Here is a 20947-nt window from a genome sequence, read left to right on the forward strand (position 1 = left end):
GTAAACAGATCTATTTGTGTGACTCCTATTACTCATTTGAAGCAGTGTCACTCCTTTTTCCACTGTGGTCTATGTGTGTGAGTCAGAGAGAGCCTAAACAGGCTCTTTGAATTGATGGCTCACTCCCAGCCTCTCTTGACCAACTGCCAACCTAGCAGGGCGTAGCTTTACCAACAAATCTTTTTTTTTTTTTTTTTTTTAAAGTCAGACTGATTCATAGAAACTCCTTTAAAACAGAGTGAAAAGAAACCACCCATCACACACCCCAGCACACCAGCGCTGGAAACTTATAACCTCGGGAGGCACGTCCCTCCCCTCACTGCGGTCACATACCTCCAGAGGAGCGGACCAGGCAGCCACCAGCTCCGGCCACTCAGGGCACATCAGTCCCTTGGATCCTCAGGTAGGAAAGCTTTCAAAGCTGCGGGGAAGCTCAGCAAAGTTTCGCTTTCCTTCTCCGCTGTCCTTCCGACCTAGTCATCTAAGCTTTGCTTTTTCTTTTTTTCTTTTGCTATTTTTTCTATGATTCTCTGAATTGGACTCTTGAAACTTCTGGCTAAAAGTGGATACCCAGACAGACTTTTTCTATGAGGTTCAGACAAATGCCTTTTGACGGGGGTTGGGAGACTCATGCAATTCAGCAGGACTGGGCTGCGGTTGTGCTTTGCAGTGACCGGGTTCTGCTCGGGAGCAGGGACTTTGGAACCCACCAGGTTATGATAGTCTTTATGGAGGAAACACTACATACCTTTGAAAGGGCATCCTGACTTGCCAGATGTGTTCCAGGTTGTCCGTTTTGATTCAGATTGCTTCAGGACTGGAGTTGTTTCTCTTGTTGGTTGTTTGCTGGTCTTTTTTGGATGGTGGTGGAGAGATAAGTGCTTTTCAGTTTACTTTTGCTGTTGTTTTTACAGTTTTTTACTACTCTTTCAGCTTGTTCATTCACTTCTGCTTAAATTTAGATCTTTTTTTTTTCCTCCTGGAGAGGCAGGAGGGAAACTGGATTTGGAAGAGAGGGTGGGGTGGGGGAACTTCATCTGCTCCCATAAAAAATAAAAAAATAAAATAAAAAAAATATTGAATGGCTTTGTGCTTCCACCCCCAGAAACAGCTGAATTTTAGTGCTGAGTGAAAAGATGACATATTAGAAACAATAAGATGATTTTTTAGGTGGATGCGGAATTTTTCCGCATGGAAGGCGGTGATTGTTTTGGACTATTCATCTTCTCACTTTTCCAACATGTGGTTGTGCAAATGCAAACACTCGGGCTAATCATAAAGTGAATCTGGAGAGAAAGGAAAAGGAATGATTTCTATTTGCTTTTGTTTTACATTAGCATTTTGGTTGAGGTGTGGCCCATTTCAACATAGATACTGGCTTTATTTTTCCCTACATAAACAAGACGAGGGGAATGACAGGATTCAGCTTGTCTGACAAAATTAGGCTTTTCCTTTAGAAATGCCGTTCGTTAGAAGAGAAGATTTAAATGTAATCAGCCTGTGTACATTGTACAGACAAGGCGCCTTGTAAAACTGCCCTCGAGGGGATGATTAACTAAGTGCAAGGGAAACTTTTCAAGATGCAGGGAACTCCCACATTTGCTTAAAATGTTTATTATTTCCAGATTACATGGATGTGGATGAAGGGAAGCCATTATTAAGTTGATAGTAGTGGTATTCTATGAATCTAGTACGGACCTTCTTGTAGTTCTGTGCAAGTTAAAACTATAAGCAATATTGAACCAGTCGGCAGGCAGAAAATACTGACAAATCTGAGGATATAGACCATCCTGAATCGCATTTTTTTTTTTTTTTTTTTTTTTGTGTGTGTGCAACATTTCATGTTACACTGTAGCTCCCTAAGTGAGGAAATAGGCTGTATGTTATTTCCTGGAGTTTGAGGGCAATTTTGAATTCCTGCTTTCCTTGCTGCCTCAGAGAAAGAGTGAGTGCCTCCGAGCTCCTTAGCTGCAGGAGTTTTTCTGGATTTCAGCTGTAAGTCTTTGAAAACACTGAAATGTGAGGGTTCTGTTTTCCCCCTGCTGCCTCCCACCCTCAGAGGCAGATTGAATTCCACCAAAGACTCAGAAGAATGGGGCGGGGGTGGAGTGCTGTCTGGAGGGCTGCAGGACATCCGGTCTGGCGTCCTGGTCAGAGGACCCCCCAGATTTCACATTGTTTGAGGGCACTACACTGTCCTGGAAGTTGGCAGAGGGCCATCAGGGGCCAACCCGGAGCAGACCACATCCCAAACAGATGCTGGCTGCCTCCCAGGAGTACAGGGCACATCTCTGAGGAAAGGAAAAGCATCCCTTCCACTGACCAGAAAGACTTACTGTGACTTTCTCAACTCTTCCTGCTTCCCTCTGGAGACCAGCTTAGGCCCATCCAGGTCCTGGGGGGAGAAAGAGCGTTCTAGACCCCAAGGGGCCTTGAGTAGGCTCTATAAAGACCCTGGAATGCAGACCCTCTTGGCTGTGTCTGGGGGCTCTTAGGGCCTCAGTTGATGCCAGATGCACTGGGATCAGTGGAGAGAGAGCAGTCAGAGACCTAGAAGGCTTACATATGAAGCAAAATGTTTTTCTATAGACTCCTCAGAGCCTGGTGGGGAGTATATCTGAAAAATGGCCACAGGAAGGACACAAGGCAAGTTTAGTTATGTTCTATCTTGAATTTCGTGCATCAAATTCTCAGTTCGGGAGGGATTCTCAGTTTGAAGAACGATTTATTCATTCTCCTACCACATGCAGAAATCCTATTTTTTACCTCTCCTTGGACAGATGGCCACTTTACATTCCCTTAAAATATCCAGAATAGGGGAGTTCCCTACCTCAGAGTGTGCCTCTGTGCTCCCCCACGCCTGCCCTGGTGCCACATTGCTAGATAGCTCTAATTATTAGAATTTCTTAAATTCAGCACAAGTGGCATCTCTGTAACTTCTATACTTTGTTCATACTTCTGCAGTCCTGGGCGTGCAGAAATGATCTATTCTGTATTTGTAGTTTCTCTACCCAGTGCCCTTTATCCTCTAAACACTTAACAATATTTAATGGTAAAGCTTGATGGGTCAGTATTATTATTATTAATTTTATTACTATTACCTAAGACTTAGAAATAGCAGGAAGTGTTTTTAAGGCTTTGAAACTATACATGTGTCAGCCATACACACATGATTTGATTCTGAGGTATTTCATTTTCTACACACATGAATATGGCTTTGTCTTTCACTTACCACATGTATGTACATGGCTGCCTAACACAAAAGCTTGGAGACATTTGGGACTCTTGGATGTGCATACTCAGAGGGACACACCCAGTTTGCTACCCACGAGGTCATGGTTAAATCAGTCCAATACCAGAGACGCAGGCTTCTAACTTGGCCCTGTTGGGGTGATCCTATAACTTGGTTTATGGTTCCTGTAGCTCACACCTTCACATTTTTACCATTTTACCATGGAGCCCCTGTCATGATAACTACGGGAACAAGCCGACAAACCATTGTAACCCCAGACTGATTGCTGGCCTGCAAAATGGGTCAGTCCTTGAGAAGAGCTCATAATCTTTAGCTAGTGTGGATCTGAAATTTTCTGATCATAAATTTCTCTTTTCCAGTACTCTTCCTAGTTTTGCTTAGATGATCCTGGACTTCTGGTCAGTAATCAAAGGAACCCAAATATGATTCTGATTAGAAGTTTACTTGAATTCACAATTCCCCAGCCCCCAAACACATATGTCTGGAGACCACTCTTTGTAATACTTCAGTCCCCAGTGTCCTGAATGGGTAAAATAATTTCTTTTAATTTAACTGGGGCATCCACTGACATAAGCATAAAGATAAAAGTACAAACCTTTGTGGAGATCGCTGTTTCTCTCTCTTCCTTTTTAAAAATATTTGGGTCAGCGTTTTCTTCCCTTTTCTGGTTATAGGCATTTTCCTAGAACTAAAATGGACTCCTTTGCTCTTGGTGCTGGGTTTTATGTGGATGTGGCAGCTTTTGTATTTCCTGAGTCTGTTTCATGAATTCTCTCTTCCAGTGGGGTCGTTAAAATTGAGAACATAGGCATAGGTTGAAAGTGGTGGCAAGAATCTCAGGGCAGACGCAAGATGGCTGAATAGGGAGATGGAAAGGGCACAAGGCAAGTTTGTGGTCTTGTCCTGACTCTGCCTTAGGAGCATGGGCAAATCCCTTGTCTTCTTGATTGAAGGCACTGAACTGGATGGTCTCCAAGGCCCCTCATGACTTTGAGATTCTAGTGTTCTAGGATTTTATCATTGCGTTTTGAGAAATCCCTCGGCTCACGCTAATAGTTTAATCTATAGGAATTGGTAGAAAAGTTAAATGAGGCATCCTGTTGCATTGCAGGGCATTTTCCAGAGGATTGAGGGCCCAGGCAGCCTCCTCTGCTCATCCACTCTGAGATTCCTTAGGCCTTATCATCAGATAGCAATGAGCATTTCACCCAGCTCTTGGAAGACAAGGAAGAGGTTCGGTTAATAAAACATCCAGGGTGCCAGCTCTGATGAGAAGAGGAGGCTGCCTGGGCCTTTATATAAGCCTGTTAAGATACCGACAACAACAAGAGATTCACCGATGACCAAACCAGGTTCAGAGAGAAACTGAGCTGGTCCTGGGACAGGAGCTCCACCCTCTTCTCTGAGAGGGAGACCCTGCAGCAGGAGGGTGTGGCAGTAAAGGTGTGGATGAGAACGAATAGGAGGGGAGGAGAGAGGGATCAAATGCAAATGATTGGGTTTCCTTAGGCCCGGATGTGGAGGGAGAGAAGAGGTGCCCCTGGAAAGCCTTAGAAGAGGGAGAAAGAGTGAAGTGGAAAATGAAAGACAGGGAGAAAGCCAAAGAGCAAAGGAGAAGTATGAGGAGGATTCCACTCTTATTCCTCCTGCCCCCGTTTTTTAAGTAGACCACGCCCAGTGTAGAACCTAACATGGGGCTTGAACTCACCATCCTGAGATCAAGCCCTGAGCTGAGATCAAGAAGTGGAAGCTTAACCAACTTATTTCCACTTATTTCCTTCCCTTCTTGTCTGGGGACCCCACCACCACCACCACCCAGTGTTTCAGAACAGTCCGTAGTGCCAAATATTCTTTTCCTCGTCCCCTTTGAAGAATCTTTGTTGCCCAAGGAAAAAATATTGGTCAATACATGCTCTGTGTCATATGAATTTCCATTGGATATTTATGCCAACAGAGCAGTGATCTCCCTTGATGCTTTCCCCCCTTTCAGAAGAGTCAGATCAGAGCTAGGAGCAAAATGAAGTCCTTGATCCTTTGACTTCTTTCAAATAATCAAAGGTCCCTCCCTAGGGGGCTGATGATGGGGAACTGGAGAGAGGTTTGCTACCCTGAAACAGTGAGTTGGGCTGGCAATTGCGTTCCATCTTCCCTCTGTGGGATATGGCTTTGGTGGGGAAGGGACCCTGGTGCTGAGGGCGGGGCCAGGGCAGAATGCTGGAAGCACATCTCAGAACTTGCACTGTGGGGATCTGGTTTGGGCTTTTTGGTGGCCAGGTAAACTGGCTCTGCTGGCGGGCCTCCTCAGCTGTATGACAGAAAGAAGCAGCTGCCCTTGGCACCTTTTTGAGGGGCTGTGTTGACCCTCTGATTGACTAGGAGCTGGTGGGAGGAAGAGAGTGAAGGGTAGCTCTGGTAGAGGTTCTAGAATGTCTGCAGAATCCTGAGGCCAATGCGGGAGGGAAAATCATGCTGGAGTGGAAGAGGCCTCGGTGTGGAAGATGGGAGATGGTAGGCTTGGGTTCTGATTCTGGTTCAGCTCCAGGGAAGGTCCATTCCCTCCTTTGTTCAGGGAACAGACTAAATAACCTCGATGCCTCTAAATCCCTAAATAACCAAGTGCCCTCAAGAAGAGCAGGAGCCCCTGCCACCCACCCAGAGCCTCTGGTGGCAGGCTGCCTTCCGCCCAGCTCCACAGGCTGCCAGGCCGCGGCTTTGCTGGGTGAAGCATGTTGTCGCCACCTACTGTCAACCCACCCAAGCGCCGCCAGGCCTGGGACACACCTTGATTTTCCTCCCAAACCCTGGTTTTTGTCTTGGCAATCTCTCCTTTGAAGACGTCCTGGTGGCCAGAACACTCCTCTGGTGTCAGAAGCAGAGGACAACTGCAGCTTCTGTCCTCACCCTCGGGGGACACCACCCAGTGGCCTGGCCAGCTGCGGTCTGGGGGCGTGGGCTGGCAGAGGCATGAGGCCCAGGTCTGGCCTGAGCCTTCGCAGATGTTGCCAGATCCACCCCCTCCTTGGACAGGAAGGAGGACAAGGGGGAAATGAGAGAGAGAGAGAGAGAGAGAGAGAGAGAGAGAGAGAGAGAGAGAACGGTTATTCTCCTTGGGAGCATTTGCAAAAACAAGGTTCATTCCACTTGTTTGCCTTTAGCATAAGTGTTGGACCTCAGATTCTGCCAGAGAAGCTAAAAGCCCATTTTGCTGGCCTGGAGCCTCTCATTTTAAAGGAAATCAAAGAAAAAGCAACAACCATATAGCCTTTGCTCATCAGTCACGAATCCTCACACTAGCCCTCTGAGGTCGATAGATGGCAGTTAAGAAGTGTTGGAGTCAACAAATCCCCTCAATGTATACTTTAAATATCTTACAATTTTAATATGTCAATTATACCTCAACAGCACTGAAATGAAAAAAAAAATGGTGGTTCAGGATTTGAACCTGGCACCCATGCTCTTTACTACTATGTACTCTTATCTCCGTAGGAGCCACCAGCCAGAGGTATGAGATTTTCCCAGAGTCAGCAGTAACTCAGAGGCAGAATTTTTTTGAGATTTTGATTTTCTAATAGGTGCTTCTCTTCCTTCCTTCCTTCCTTCCTTCCTTCCTTCCTTCCTTCCTTCCTTCCTTCCTTCTTCCTTCCTTCCCTTCTTCTTTTTTTAATAGCAATCTTGTTCCCACACTCCCCATCCCCTGGTTCTTCATCCCTAACTATGCGAGAGTCTGTGCTAGTTTATACCAGTAACAGATACACACTACCCTTTCTATAATACCTCCATTTATTATTGATAGACCACATTTGGGAGATGGAATTCCCTTCTCCGAAGACCATGAAAAAATAGTTGTTTTCCCTGGAACAATGTAGTTACTTTTGTGGCTTGATGCCTGATATTTCTCCTGCTCATAAAAACTGCCCTGTACGTAAAAACATCAGGCCCCAGGATGACGTGGATATGGTGAGGTACAACCTGAAATTCTTTCCTTCCATACCAAACATCAGATATTCAGAGGCAGGAGGAAATGGTCCTTTGGGATCCTTTCTCTCCCCCTGTTTCCCACGGAGAAATTAACATCCCCTTCTCCTACCCCTACGTAAAAACAATATTTAGAATGGAAAGTACGCCCGACAAAAAATAACAATAACAATGGCCAGAAAAGCTCATCCAAGGTCTCATCCACTCAACCTGCTTTTAATCCCAGCCTTTTCCTCTTCCAGATACATCCTCTCTGACTGCTCCCAAAAGAGAGTGTTTCCTTTTCTGCTTTTGTGTTTAATGGACATCCACTTTGCCAACCCAAATGATCCTCGATGGGACACAGACACATGAAAAACAAACTGACCAAAGCAGAATGATACTGAGGTTGAGACCATAGAAAGGCGTTGGTGCTGCCACTCTACATGGTGTCCTTAAGGAGAAGTGGCAGCTGCTGGGTGTCACGCTAGGGAGATGGCACAGAGATAGGGGCTGACTCATGGAGCGCATGTGATCAGGGGCAGCTTTGTCTCTCATCTTTTCTCGTGCCTTGAAGAAAGCACCATGTCTTTGGTCAGATGGTGTGAGACAACTTTTTTCAAAATTTACAGTTTTCCAGAAAGAGATGGAGATTTCGTAATCGGGAAAATATAAATCAATGAGAAGAGAGAGTTGAATAAAATCTAACGGTTGAATAAAATCAAGACCATGTTATGATGTGATTGAGATTTGGGGATCTAAGGTGATGTCTTTTGGGTAATTCTCTGGTAACCTGAAAGTTCTGCTGAGAAGGTGACCATTCTAGGAAAGGTGTGAAGAGGCAGCTTTAGATTAAGGGCAGAACTAAGATCAAGAGTATTATTTGCCAAGAGCAAATTCTGATTCATTGTCAGAAGGACTTTCTGGTGGGAGGGTCTTAGCAAGTAGTGAGCGCCCTGTTATTGGAGGAGTTTAAGCATAACTTAGATAGTTCTGTGGTGTAGGTTTGTAGTTGAGATTCATTTATTAGGAAGGAATTTTAAGGCCCCTGTTCTCAGTCCAATGATTCTATAACTTAAAGAGATAGAAAAGTTAAATCTGCTGACAAATTAGTTTTTAGAAATTTAAGGTATTTTCTTTGTATCTACTTATTTCCTCTTAAATAAAAGGCAATATATATATATACACAATATATATATACACACAATATATACAATATATATATTGTATATATATATACACCCTTGCGTATTAAAATGTCAAAGTTACTCAGGAAATATTCATATGTTTACAAAGGCATTTATATAGGAATATGTAACACAGAGTTTGCATTTAATAAGATACAATAGTAGTGATGTATAAATAATTTCTACAGAAATAATGTAAGTGGTAATATATAATTTCTAGTAGTAATTCTAAATTAATGTATAAATAACAAGAGTAATGTATAAGTAATTTCTAAAAATTTTAAGGACTAAAGTTCATGTATGTAAGAAAAAATTGCCTTCTTAATAACATTTATTTGCTCACCGAATGGATGTTTACTTGGTACCTGTCATAGATAAGACTCTCTCTTCAGAAACTTACAATCTTAGGGGTTGGTAAGCCAAATATTTCCATAAGTAATTCTGTTACCAGGCAGGCTGCCACTAGTGGTTTTAGTAATATGATAGTGGGGAAAATGACTACTTCTGACCTATGTATCTGGGAAGGCTTCCTAGAGGAGGCAGGATTTGAGTTTCCTTGAAAAAAATTTGATAGCTCCTGGAGGAAGGACACTTGACAGCAGGGCTGTCTTTGGAAACTTTGGAAACCACATTATCAGCATTCCCAGGGCTCGAGTAAGGTGTTTAGAGCCTCTTGCCTAGTGACTGGTGGAGGGGGTGGTGAAATGTTTGGAGGATTTTGAGCAGAGGAGTGACAAGTTCAGATAATGCAGTGGCGTGGAAGATATGTCAGAGAAGGAGGAGCTCAGAAGGAGGATCCTGCGAGAGGCTGATGCTTGGGCTAGGTTAGGATCTGAATTGGGCAAGGACAATGTGAGCAGGAATTAAGGAATAGATGAGGGATAAATAATAAAGGAAGAACTCATGACCTGACTGTGCTTTGGGCAATAAAATTGGGTTGAGCGGAAGGAGAGACGGGGAATTTGGCAGCTGACTATTACTGCTCTCTTCTCATCAGAGAAGATCGGGTTATCCAAGGCGGTCAGGAAAATGACTAAACTGTCTTCTATCTAGCCAGCCGATTCACATGCTCTCAGAAGGCTCTCTTGCACCATCTGGTAGAGGATGCTCCACTGTGCCTTTGGGAGAATCTTACCCACTCTCAAATGAGTCATGAACATTTGAGCTCTGTGAGACTCCCCCTCTGCTCACACAACCCCTGCCCTTCCCACCCTCCACCTCCATTTTTTATTATGTTTTACCCTCAGGTTCAGGCTACTTCTTCAGCGATTCAAGCCCAGGATTTCCACTACTTCCTTTGCTGGAGAAGTGGGTTTTTGATTGTTTTTTTCTGTTGTATTGTTCCCAATTATTGTGACCTAAACCACTCTTAAAGATATGTATCCCCCAGACTCTGGTAGTGGCTCTTCAGTAAACACACATATTCTGTGGCAGGAAGAAGTTATCTGATCCTAGCTTAACAACTATGGAGCTAAATTACGAACATCTAAACTCCCCTACTGTGTCTTTAGAAGTCCATTATTCTCAAGGTCTGCGCAGTATTCGGTACTCACCAGAAAAGGAAAGGTGTTCACAGGGTCCTGATTGATTTCTCAGGGTCAGAGTACCATAAAAAAAAAAAAAAAAAAGAAGGCAAAGAGGAAGTGCAAGGCAGTCTCAGAACTACGTTTCTTTGATTCTTTCATATTTTAGGGGAGTAGGAAGGTTTTAAGTTTTAAGTGAATGGAGACAAGTGGAGATGACAATTATTCCCCCCCATATTATTTAGTCATTTACACATCCAATCACCAGCAATTGTAATTCTCAAGGTCATTTCCACTAACTATAATGGTTTTCTTTGGGCAAAGAACTGAATCCAAATCTAGAATGGTCAGCGATTTTGAGGTTTGCATTGGGACTAGGAGCATAAAGAGACTGCTTGTCCTCTGTGGGCTGGGCAATTCGAGAAAAAAAGGAGAAATATGAGCAGGAATAAAAAATGGTGGTGGTGGAAAGGGAACTGGCTGGCCTGTGCATTTGGAAGAAAGAACAACAGAAAAGGGATATCAGAGAGCTGAGGTGTGGCTCTAAGTCTCTAACTTCCCTTTCTCTTTATACTCCATTTCTTTCTAGAGTCAACATTCATGCCTCCTATACTTTTCTGTTTCTCACCCAGTCCAATGATAGCCCTGAGCACTCCTCTCCCAAGAAGTCCTATTCTGCTTACAGTGATGGGTGGAGAAATGTGTTCCTGGCACCTCACATAGAATAATCAGTGGATGTCCTATTCTTCAAGAACCCTGTGAATGGACTAGCTCTGTGGGCTGGAGTCTGAGAGCTGAAGTACCATAAATGACGTTATGGGAGTTCCCAATAACCAACTGACAAACTGGGACTGCCCAGTGCACCAAATGCTCTGAGGGGCAGGCATTGCACCAAAGTATTCAGGATTGCAATACTGTTATTTTGTACTTCCTGGTTTGAGTTGCCCAGCTGTGACTAAGGGTATGCTTTCCACTGGAGAGTGCCATCCAAAGCATTTTAGAGAGGTGTGAGGAAGGAGCTAATTACTGTTTTAGTGAAACAAATTGCCAAGAAAGAAAGTTGTAGCAGCCAATACTTCCAATGATATGAATGTGCAGAAATGGTCTCTTTTCAGTGCTTTTGTATGATGCAAGATACAGACCAGGGTAGGGAATGAGTCTCCCTGTAAGTTATGCTGCAAGTAGCGGGTGGGTGGAAGTTTCAAGAGCCTGAGGCCTTCTTTTATCCCTATTATGTTCTGCTATTCAATAGATCTCTAGACATTCACCTATTAGGTAGTTCTCATGGTTATCTATAAAGATCTCAAAAACTTGCCCTTGTACCCCACCTCTCGCTGAGAGTTTCAATCTGCTGGGGACTCTTTATTTTTTATTTTATTTTTTTTGTAAATTTTTATTTATTTAATTTATTTATGATAGTCACACACACACACACACACACACAGAGAGAGAGAGAGAGAGAGAGAGAGGCAGAGACACAGGGAGAGGGAGAAGCAGGCTCCATGCACCGGGAGCCCGACATGGGATTCGATCCCGGGTCTCCAGGATCGCGCCCTGGGCCAAAGGCAGGCGCTAAACCGCTGCGCCACCCAGGGATCCCTGGGGACTCTTTAGTATAGGGTCTGGCTCACTAGGAATAATAATCTAGGTCAGAAATTTAAGAAGACTGTTCATTCTGTTTCTGAAGGTGTTGGGGAGGGTCCCTAAAAACAATGGAAGCACCTCTAAGCTGACAATGGATGATACTAATAAAACCTGACAAATTGGGGGCAGTGAAAAGATGGAGAAGCTACATACATTATGCACTAGCTCCAGCTAAATAGCCCCTACTTCTGGCTGGATGCAGCAGCCAAAAGCAGAGGGAATTATGTGTTCTGTATTAAGAGCTCCAGCTAATCCAAGACATTTTCTCCTTTCCTTGGTAGATAGATGTGACACAATCACAGGAACCTAAGATGAAAGAGAGTTACTTCTTTGCTTGCTTCTCCCACCCACTCCTCCAGCCGGCAGCAGGCAGGGGAATAATGATCAGGTGGGGCTTCGGTTTAGATCAGGAGTGAGATTCAGCCTTGGTTCTTGAACGGTGGCAACGGTCTCATTTCATAAGCAGACCAGAGCACACTTAATTAAAATGTGCCACAGTCAGCCCAGGGATCAAACAGTTCTCATGTCAGGCGAAGAGAGCCTCCTCAGACAACTGGCCTGAAGGATAAAGTGGCCAGGACAAAGCAGCAGAGCACATGCAACACACACGGGGAAGTGCCAGGCCCTGGGTAACAGGGGACACTCCACAGCAGGGCACTATCGAACCTCTCCTCCGTAAAGCCATTACCCTCTAGATCAGGAGTGAGATCCAGAGCCTGGGGGTGCAGTGGATGGGCTCAAGTGAGCTGCAGTAAGAAAAGGGTGTGTGGAATGCAATAACAATCAAGTCATCCCAATAGAAAGGGCGAGCAGGAATGAAAGCAATCAGAGGATTACATAGCAAACCAAGGAGACAGAAAGTGCTGCTGAATTCCCAACAGCATGTAAGGCAGAAAACTCACAGCATTTCTTCTCCCTCATTTAAGAGGACTCACTTGGTGTATTGTATTCTGTTCTTGGCCTCTCCATCACTTCCCTCTATTAGGAGGAGGATGTTTGTCAGTTAGAAGCCAAAGGAATAAAAAAGACATTTATAAGACCAAGGAAGATCAAACATATAAATTGTTATGTAATATTTGTAATTCCCTAGAGTCAGCCTCTTTCTTTCCCCATGAAGGGCAAGATCAGGATCCAGTGATGTTGTGAATTTTGGGGGTGTAGGGAGGATGGTCAGGATAGGACAGAGAAGAGTGAGATTTCTCCTTCTGATTCTCGAGGGTGTATTCTTAGTGGTGTCCCCACTCAAAGGGCAGGGATTAGACATAATGGCAACTTCTAAGAGGACCAAAATGGTTTATACATACTGCCTGGTGAAGTATGTAGCAGGTATCCTATTACTTGTATTTAACAAGGGGTAGCCTGGTGACTAACTGACTTGTTATGTTGACAACAGCTACTCTCAGTTTCACAGACTAATAATGGTGATACTAATAACCACAAGCAAAGCAGCCCCATTACTACCTGCCATGTGGCAGACACTGTGATAGTTTCATGAACATGATCCATAACCCTTGTATTTCCCTGTATGATCAGCATTGCAGCCCCTACTTTATATAGGAGGATACTGAAAATGGAAGAAATGGACTAGATGATTCTAACTGAAACTGTTTAATTCAAAACCTCTTTTCACTGTACATTAAAGTCAAGCAGAAAATTGTGGAGGTACGCGCGAATCTGCAGAAAACAAAAATGAATTTGAATATTTGAATGCGCAGGGAGATTATTAATAGCAGGCATGAAAGCTCCAAGCTCTCCCCTGAGGTGGCAGGATAAACTTCATGATTTTTGTCATTCACAGTGAAATTGGACAAATTCCTACAAAGTAGCCTGGGGTGGAGGGAAATACTGGGACTGGAAAGGAAGGCAGGGGCTGTTGGTACAGGTTGGGATAGACGGTGGAAGCCAAAGTCTGACTCTAATTCTTGGCCTGTAAAGAGCAGGACCCCTTCATGTACGTTAGGACATTCTAGATTTTTTTTTTTTTTGAAAGAGCATTCTTAATTTTGAGTACCTGATGAGGAAAGTGATAGGAGATAAAGGCACTTGAAATGTTGGGATGATAGCATTAGTGCTTGCCACTAGATACCCGGGACAGTAGGAAAGTGGCTCAAACATGCTCAAAGCTTCAATTAAATTAGGTGGAGTGAGGGGAGAAGCGGGACAATTGCAGGATGTGTCCAGCCATCTCCTCCCTAGGTGGGGACATCCACACATCCACCCCGGTGTGAATAACCTCCAGCTCTTTCCTTTTGAAGTCCCTTGAGACTGCATTGCACCGTAACTGTAACTATCTTGGGGATGAAGAAGCACTCCCTCTGCTGTTGACATAAGTCGGAATAGGCACTCCCATGTGCATCCTTCATACTTTCTTAATGATCAGTGGACTCCCTTCTTCTCCTCTGCTGAGATTATGGCCGAACAGTTTGGTTTATCTATGCCCACTCTTAATCTGTATTAGTTCCCAATCCTCCCACCGTGTGATTTATGCATTTGCCTATCTTTGCCACGGAGTCCTGAAGGATTGGACTTTGTGTAAGTGTCATGCACAAATAGAAGGCCCATATAGTGGTGTTTCAGGCTGCATACTTCTAAAGCCCTGGAACTGACGTATTGCATCAAAGAAAATACAGCATTTTGCCCTAGACCAATAGCAGAGTCCCCACCATGAGGCACATCCAGCCAAAAGGCTCAGGTGCAGTAATACAAATCTGAAATGTTTAAGCAGTAGGTAAGCAGACCATTATGCCATAATTAGGTGGTTATAATTACTGAATACCAAACAGCATTATAAATAACAGAAGTTGTGGCTCTCACATTTTTTATATCACCTAGGATCAAATTAGTAGCCTATTCAGTCTATGGGCACTGAGTAATAGCTGCTATTCTGCAGAAGGCATCCACATCTATTAATATCGCTGAATGTGCAGTTTGATAGAGCCACGGACACTTCCCTAGTGGAAAATGGGGATTTATATGACATTGTCGCACAGAAACCTGGAAATTACAGCTGTGAAAAGGCCTTCTAAAAACCAAGTCTTATTTTGGTTTTTAAAACACAAACAAAATAAAACAGTAACAGTGATTACATGTGTTTTTAAAAAATTTTTCCCCAAACAGGCTGTATTAGAGAGATGAGTATATAAATACTTGAGAAGCAGAATTATGTTTATATTTATATATATATATATATATAAATAGATGAATAGGCATTTAGGAAACTAGGTTAACAAGATGTTTTTAGGAATTTATAATGAAATTGTGACATGGTTTTTATTGCAACTCCTGATTTTAGTGGACAGTCCACATGTGTGGGAAAGCTGAATTGTCTGATTGAATCTGACAGTAACCTTTTTTTGCCTCCTTTATCTTCTCTTCTTTTCAGAACTCTCATTGCTCTTTGAGGCATCAAAAAGCCAAGATGTTGGTACTACTGGCTGGTATCTTTGTGGTCCACATCGCCACTGTCATCATGTTATTTGTCTCCACCATTGCCAATGTGAGTAACATGTTCTTTTGTTCATTCATTCACCCAGAAGTTATTTGAATATTTACACAAAGTGCTACCAAGTACTACACAATCCCTACCCCTCATGAATATACAGTTTAGTTGTGGAAAAAAATAAACACACACTTGCACTTCAAACAAATAGCAGGAGGATAAAAGCCAATGTCTTTGGCGAGTGACCAAAGCCCTTGCCAGGGCTGTAGGCGTCGAGAGGCTGCAGAAGGCAATGAGACTTCTTCAGTCTCCCGCAGAACCTTCTCGGGAGGTAGAGCTTGGTGGATGGGCAGATGGGAGGGGTCTCTTAGCAGAAGATGAATCCTGGAAGGAGCACAGGGATGCATTCTGGGCAAGAGTGCTGGCCAAGGTCCCCTGGGGAAAGGGAGAGGCTTTGTTCAGGGCAGAATGGGGACACCTATGTGGCAGGAGCAGAACTTCCTTTCCTTCTTCTGGGAACCTTGATTAGAAGGATAGATGGGAGAGAGATGATGAGAAGCTTTGGTTGCCACACTGACCCATTCAAATTCTGAGCAGCGAGTAGCATATGAAGGTGGAATTTTGAAAGATTAACCTGGTTCCAAGGAATTAGCTTGAGTTCAAAAAGAAAAGAAAAGAAAGAAAGAGAAAGGAAGGAAGGAAGGAAGGAAGGAAGGAAGGAAGGAAGGAAGGAAGGAAGGAAGGAAGGAAGGAAGAAAGAAAGAAAAGAAGTAACAATATGAAGGCAGTAGTAGCTTTTTCTCTCTGAACCTTGGGCTACTCTGACCTCTAGTGGTAGTTTATAGCATCAAATTTGCCTTTGTTGTGCTTTTCTCAAAGAAACAAGACTGCTCCTTGCAGGCAAAAATCAAGGCCAACAATCACTAGACGGGGAAACGGTGGCTCTAGGATCTGTTCAGGTCCATGTTACAACTAAAGGACTGATGTGTTTTGAAGTTCAGATAGGAGAGTTTTGCTAACGTTGGTGGATGTGGGTCACGAGCAAGGCTAATTTAAGAATCTTCGCCCATGAGGCCTCCTCCGGACCTCAGGTTAGCCTTTCTGTGCACCAGCCCCCAAGTCTTTCAGGATAGCAAGCCTGAGAAATGACTTCAGACTGTCCTAGTGGATGCTAGAGTGCTGAATACTGAATTTTCAGCCCCTATATAGGGCTTGGCATACAGTTGTTTACTGAATTGAGAGCAGGTGATCACACATCCTTGGCCCTGTCTTTCCAGCAATGCTCATTCTAACAGGTGCTCTGTGTGGACAAGGCAGGTGTGTGTTTCCCAGGAGAATAATTGCTTTTCTTGGGCTGGGTGGGAAGGGACAGTGGCACCACAGTGAGCCTTGGGAATTACATCTCGATTACTCTGCTACTTTCAGGGGCCCCCACCTCCCTCTGTTTAGATGGAAGTGGCTTCTTGACACCCAAACTCACTGCTATTTTCTTAGTGGTCCATATGCTTCCTATTTGCCTCCAGATGAGCATTTTTTTTTTCATAACACCCATAGTCCCTTACATGAAATGGTCTTTTTTTTTCTTTTAATATTTTATTTATTTATTCATTAGAGACACACACACACAGAGGCAGAGACATAGGCAGAGGGAGAAGCAGGTTCCCTCTGGGGATCCCAATGCAGGACTCGATCCCAGGACCCCAGGATCACGACCTGAGCCAAAGGCAGGCATTCAACTACTGAGCCACCCAGGTGCCCCTGAAATGGTCTTGATAGAGCGTATGGTTGTGCATACTTAGAACAAATCACCTCATCTAGTGTTTCTTTTACTTAGAACTCAGAATTTTAAGCCACTATGATTGAATTATTTCATTTTTTTCCTAAGTTACAAGGGATGTGAAACCCAGAGATGCTAAGTGATTTTTTAAAAATGATTTTATTTACTTATGAGAGAGAGAGAGAGAGCGCCAGAGACACAGGCAGAGGAAGAAGCAGGCTCCATGCAGGGAGCCTGATGTGGGACTCGATCCCAGGTCTCCAGGATCATACCCTGGGCCAAAGGCAAGTGCTAAACCGCTGAGCCACCCAGGGATCCCAGCTAAGTGATTTTTCTTTGGCCACACAATCCTTCATCTTTTCTCTTGGGACTTACGTGACTTCAGTTTTAGCCAGATCTCATTTCCGCCAAGAGATGGGGGGCTCAGCCATATTTGTGGCTCATTACGGGGTATTGCTTAAGATTTGATCCTGACACCAATCTGATAATGCTATTTCTTTTTCTTCAGAAGCAGAGGGTCAGCTTTTGAACAACTGCTTGTTTCCTTTTGGTTGCAGGTCTGGGTGGTTTCAGATTTTACAAAAGCATCAGTAGGTCTTTGGAAAAACTGCACCAGTGATGGCTGTGATGATGTCCTGTCCTATGCCAGTGAAGGTATGTATGGAAGGACCGTATTCAGTACCGACAATTCGCGTGATTGGGGAGGCAGGCAGCCTGCCGGGGACGGATCTGTCTAATAACGCTGTTCTCATCCTGTATCCCCAGACGCCCTCAAGGCAGTGCAGGCCTTCATGATCCTCTCCATCATCTTCTCCCTCATCTCCCTCGTGGTCTTTGTGTTCCAGCTCTTCACCATGGAGAAAGGAAACCGCTTCTTCCTATCCGGGGCCACCATGCTGGTGTGCTGTGAGTATCCTAAGGGGCAGGCTCTGGTGTAGGCAGGAAAAGCTTTTATGTAGGTCTTACCATGGGCGTTTCTGGCCATTTGGACAGATGACCACATGGCTTAGTGAAGCTGCTTTGGACAATTTTCTCCTCTGATTGTTCTCTTTTTGAGCCCCCCTGCCAGTGTTTGGAATAAGTACTGTCACCTGCTTTAAACAGATGGCCATGTTTAAACCTAGGGCTCCCTGGTAGCTACCAAGTGGCTGGGCCACATCCGTTGCTAGTGGTTGTATACAAGACACTCGAGGGCAGGAAGATGAGAGTCCTGAGAGAGACAAAGCCACTGCGACAGGGCTTGCCAGCAGTGCTGTTCTCATTCTTCTGCCATTCTTCCCAAACACATGCCATTTGGTGAAAGGCTGTGTTCTCTTGCATTCTGGGCGGCCTGCCTACATATGCTGGGATCCAGAAGGAAAAGCTGGTTGAGGGACAGGAGGGTCTGTGTTTTTTACTCTACACTTTTAGCTACACAAACCAGTGCAGATGTGAGAGCCCAAACACCTCTAGTTTATCAATACAACTATCGAGGTTGGTTCAAGGCATATCAACAAGACCATGGTTTGGGGCTCAATGGCCAGATTTTATTTTCCCAGTGAAATTTCCCATTTTGCTAGTGAGGAAAACAGGATCTTTTAAAAGTTATACAATTTGTTTTCTTGGTTTTAATGTAAAAAAAAAAAAAAAACCAAACAAACCAAATGATTTTTTTTTTCCTCTTGCAGGGCTGTGCATTATGGTCGGAGTATCCATCTATACTCATCATTATGCCAATGGTCAGGGAACTCAGTACCAGAGCAGTCACCACGGCTACTCCTTCATCCTGACCTGGATCTGCTTCTGCTTTAGCTTCATCATTGGCGTTCTCTATCTAGTCCTGAGAAAGAAATAAGGCTGAACAAATTCACAGGGATCTGGGGGGTGGGGAGAAAGAAGCCATTGGATCTGGGCGGGAAGTGGAAGATACTATGCAGGAAAATCCAAGAGTGGGGAGGGGGGGCGGGGAGGGGAAGTAGGGTGGGAGAGGCTGAAATTCAAACCATTCTTGAGGAGGTTCTCTACTGTCGAGCCCCTGCCCTTGGGAGAAAGTAGTTGGCTAGTACTCTGCTGTTCCCTTGATGCAGCAGGAGAGCCTCTCTCCAGCCACCAGACTTGGCCTCCAGCTGTTCTCAGTTACACACACTGCCTGGGGCCCCATCGGCTGCCACACCACTGACTCCACTCCTAAGGCTGATTTCTGGGTCTTGCATTGAGGTTCTCAGACCCATTGCATCAAGTTAAAATAGCGGTACAAGTTCCAGCAAGAGCAGATATTGTTTTTGTGTTGAATATGCTAAGCCTGCCTGGAAGCCATCCCGCCTTTCTGACCCAAAGCAAAACATGACATTCCAGTCTGAAGGACCTATACAAGGGCTTTGACTAGTGAGCCATTATCCCTCTTTAGAACAGATACTTAACTCTGTGGAACTCAGTGGTATTTGTGACGAAATGGGAGAAAGAGATATAGTCCTAAAGCCAAATTAGTGGGTTAGTGAAGCCAAGAAAGAACTTTTCACAGTGGAGGGCCTGGGGGATGGTCAGAACCCAGACCAGACCTCACACAGCTGTCCCTCATGGAGACCTCTTGCTATGGACTTTGCTAGGCCTCTTGCTTAAAACTAAAGCAACTCTTCTGGCATTTTGGTAAAGCCACTAGTGACCAATTCATTGGTGAAAGCACCACACAAATTACAGGACCAAGGGTCAATCTTGTGACAGTGCTACGGTAGGGTTACGTTTTTAGGACTCCCTGTCCATGTAGTCAGTGTTTCTTTTAAGAACATATTGGGAGAGAGAATGGACATGGTTCCTTGTAAGATGATTTATTACTCTCCCTCTAATGATAACTCTTGAGTACATTTTTGTTAATTATCCACATTGGGGATTAGGACTCTTAGGCTCAGTGGCAGTTCTCACTTTGACATGGGCTAGAGCCGTTGCCTTTCAGGGGCCCTGCCTATCCCCTTTCACAGGTGAGGCAGGGTAATTTTGGAAGCATAAGAAAACACACACAAACCAAAACCAAATTGATCCTTTGGTGAAAGGTGCTATATAATTGTCAAGTATTAAGTGTACTAGATTCCTGTCATGATTAGAACAGAGTGCCTGCATTCCCAGGAGAATCAGAAATTTCCCACAAGATAAATAAAGATATAGGTGACGGGCAGATATCTTCTTTAAGAGAAAAAGTAAAAAGCAAAAACTCTTATGGTGTCCAGTCAGTTGGTAATTGGGCTGTCTGTTTCCATAGGAGCATTTCTATATAGGATTTAGTAGCAGTATGCTATTCCTGGTTAAGCAGGCATTGCTCTGGCCTGGAGCAGCTATTTCAAGCCATCTCAGATTCTGTCTAAAGGGGTTGGTTTGGGAAGACATTTCCTTTATTACCTGAGAAGATCTACCCCAGGGAGAATCCGAGACATCTTGCCTACTTTCCTCCTAGCTCTCCTTATCCCATTTCTTGCATACCTTTCCTTTTTGGGGAGTTGTTATGCCATGATTTCTGGTATTTATGTAACAGGACTATGACTAAGTATATTGCTCTATGTTCATTCTGGTTAAGGGAATATTGAGGGTAGGCCACCAGATTACCTGGGCTGGGGGTAGAGAGATGGCAACAAAAACTGTAGGATGATGAACTTTTTAATTATGATTTAATTATCACATGATTATAGATGGCTGTTTTATGTTCAGAGGTATACTTACATATCAGATATACCCCAAAGAGATACTCACATTGTGTTGAAAAGTCAAGCTATGACTGGAATGAACCATGTATTCCCTTGTCTTTTACTTTATTTCTGTGACATTTATGTCTCATGTAATTTGCATTACATTGGTGGGTTGTTCTAGTACTGTATTTGGCTTTTTCTTTAATAGATTGATATTTCATATACTATAATTGTAAATATTTTGATACAAATGTTTATAACTCTAGGGATATAAAAATAGATTCTGATTCCCTTCCCTGTGTGAATGTTTTCTTCCTAAAAAATGCAGGACAGTGGGGATAATAATGACATTTATACCTAATGAAGTTGTCAAATCAGTGTGATTTGAACAACTTGGCATTAATTTGAGACATTAAACTACTTTCTGGTAATACATTAGGCATTTCTACAATAACTCTTTCAAGCAAATGAATGTTATTAGGTATAGTTTTAGCTTACTTTAATTAAACCTCTAAAG

The 20947-nt window shown here is 43.8% G+C and overlaps 1 protein-coding gene and 1 long non-coding RNA gene across 3 annotated transcripts in view; one reads left to right on the top strand and one right to left on the bottom strand.

The window, feature by feature from the left end:
- The window catches only part of LOC106557917, a 45018-nt gene extending 43396 nt beyond the window's left edge, over positions 1-1622 (bottom strand). For both annotated transcript variants that reach the window (XR_005379884.1, XR_005379885.1), the window contains exon 1: positions 749-1622. This is a non-coding gene — a long non-coding RNA (uncharacterized LOC106557917). The remainder of the gene's footprint in view (positions 1-748) is intronic.
- Positions 222-20725, top strand: EMP1 (epithelial membrane protein 1). The gene is made up of 5 exons (XM_038576856.1): positions 222-403; positions 14944-15057; positions 17335-17431; positions 17543-17683; positions 18445-20725. Exons 2-5 carry the CDS (start codon positions 14980-14982, stop codon positions 18609-18611), a joined length of 483 nt encoding a protein of 160 aa, XP_038432784.1. The 5' UTR covers positions 222-403; positions 14944-14979; the 3' UTR covers positions 18612-20725.
- Positions 20726-20947: the final 222 nt, after the last annotated feature.

The sequence above is a fragment of the Canis lupus genome, chromosome 27 (assembly GCF_011100685.1).
Source record: "Canis lupus familiaris isolate Mischka breed German Shepherd chromosome 27, alternate assembly UU_Cfam_GSD_1.0, whole genome shotgun sequence".
NCBI classification, from domain to species: domain Eukaryota; kingdom Metazoa; phylum Chordata; class Mammalia; order Carnivora; family Canidae; genus Canis; species Canis lupus.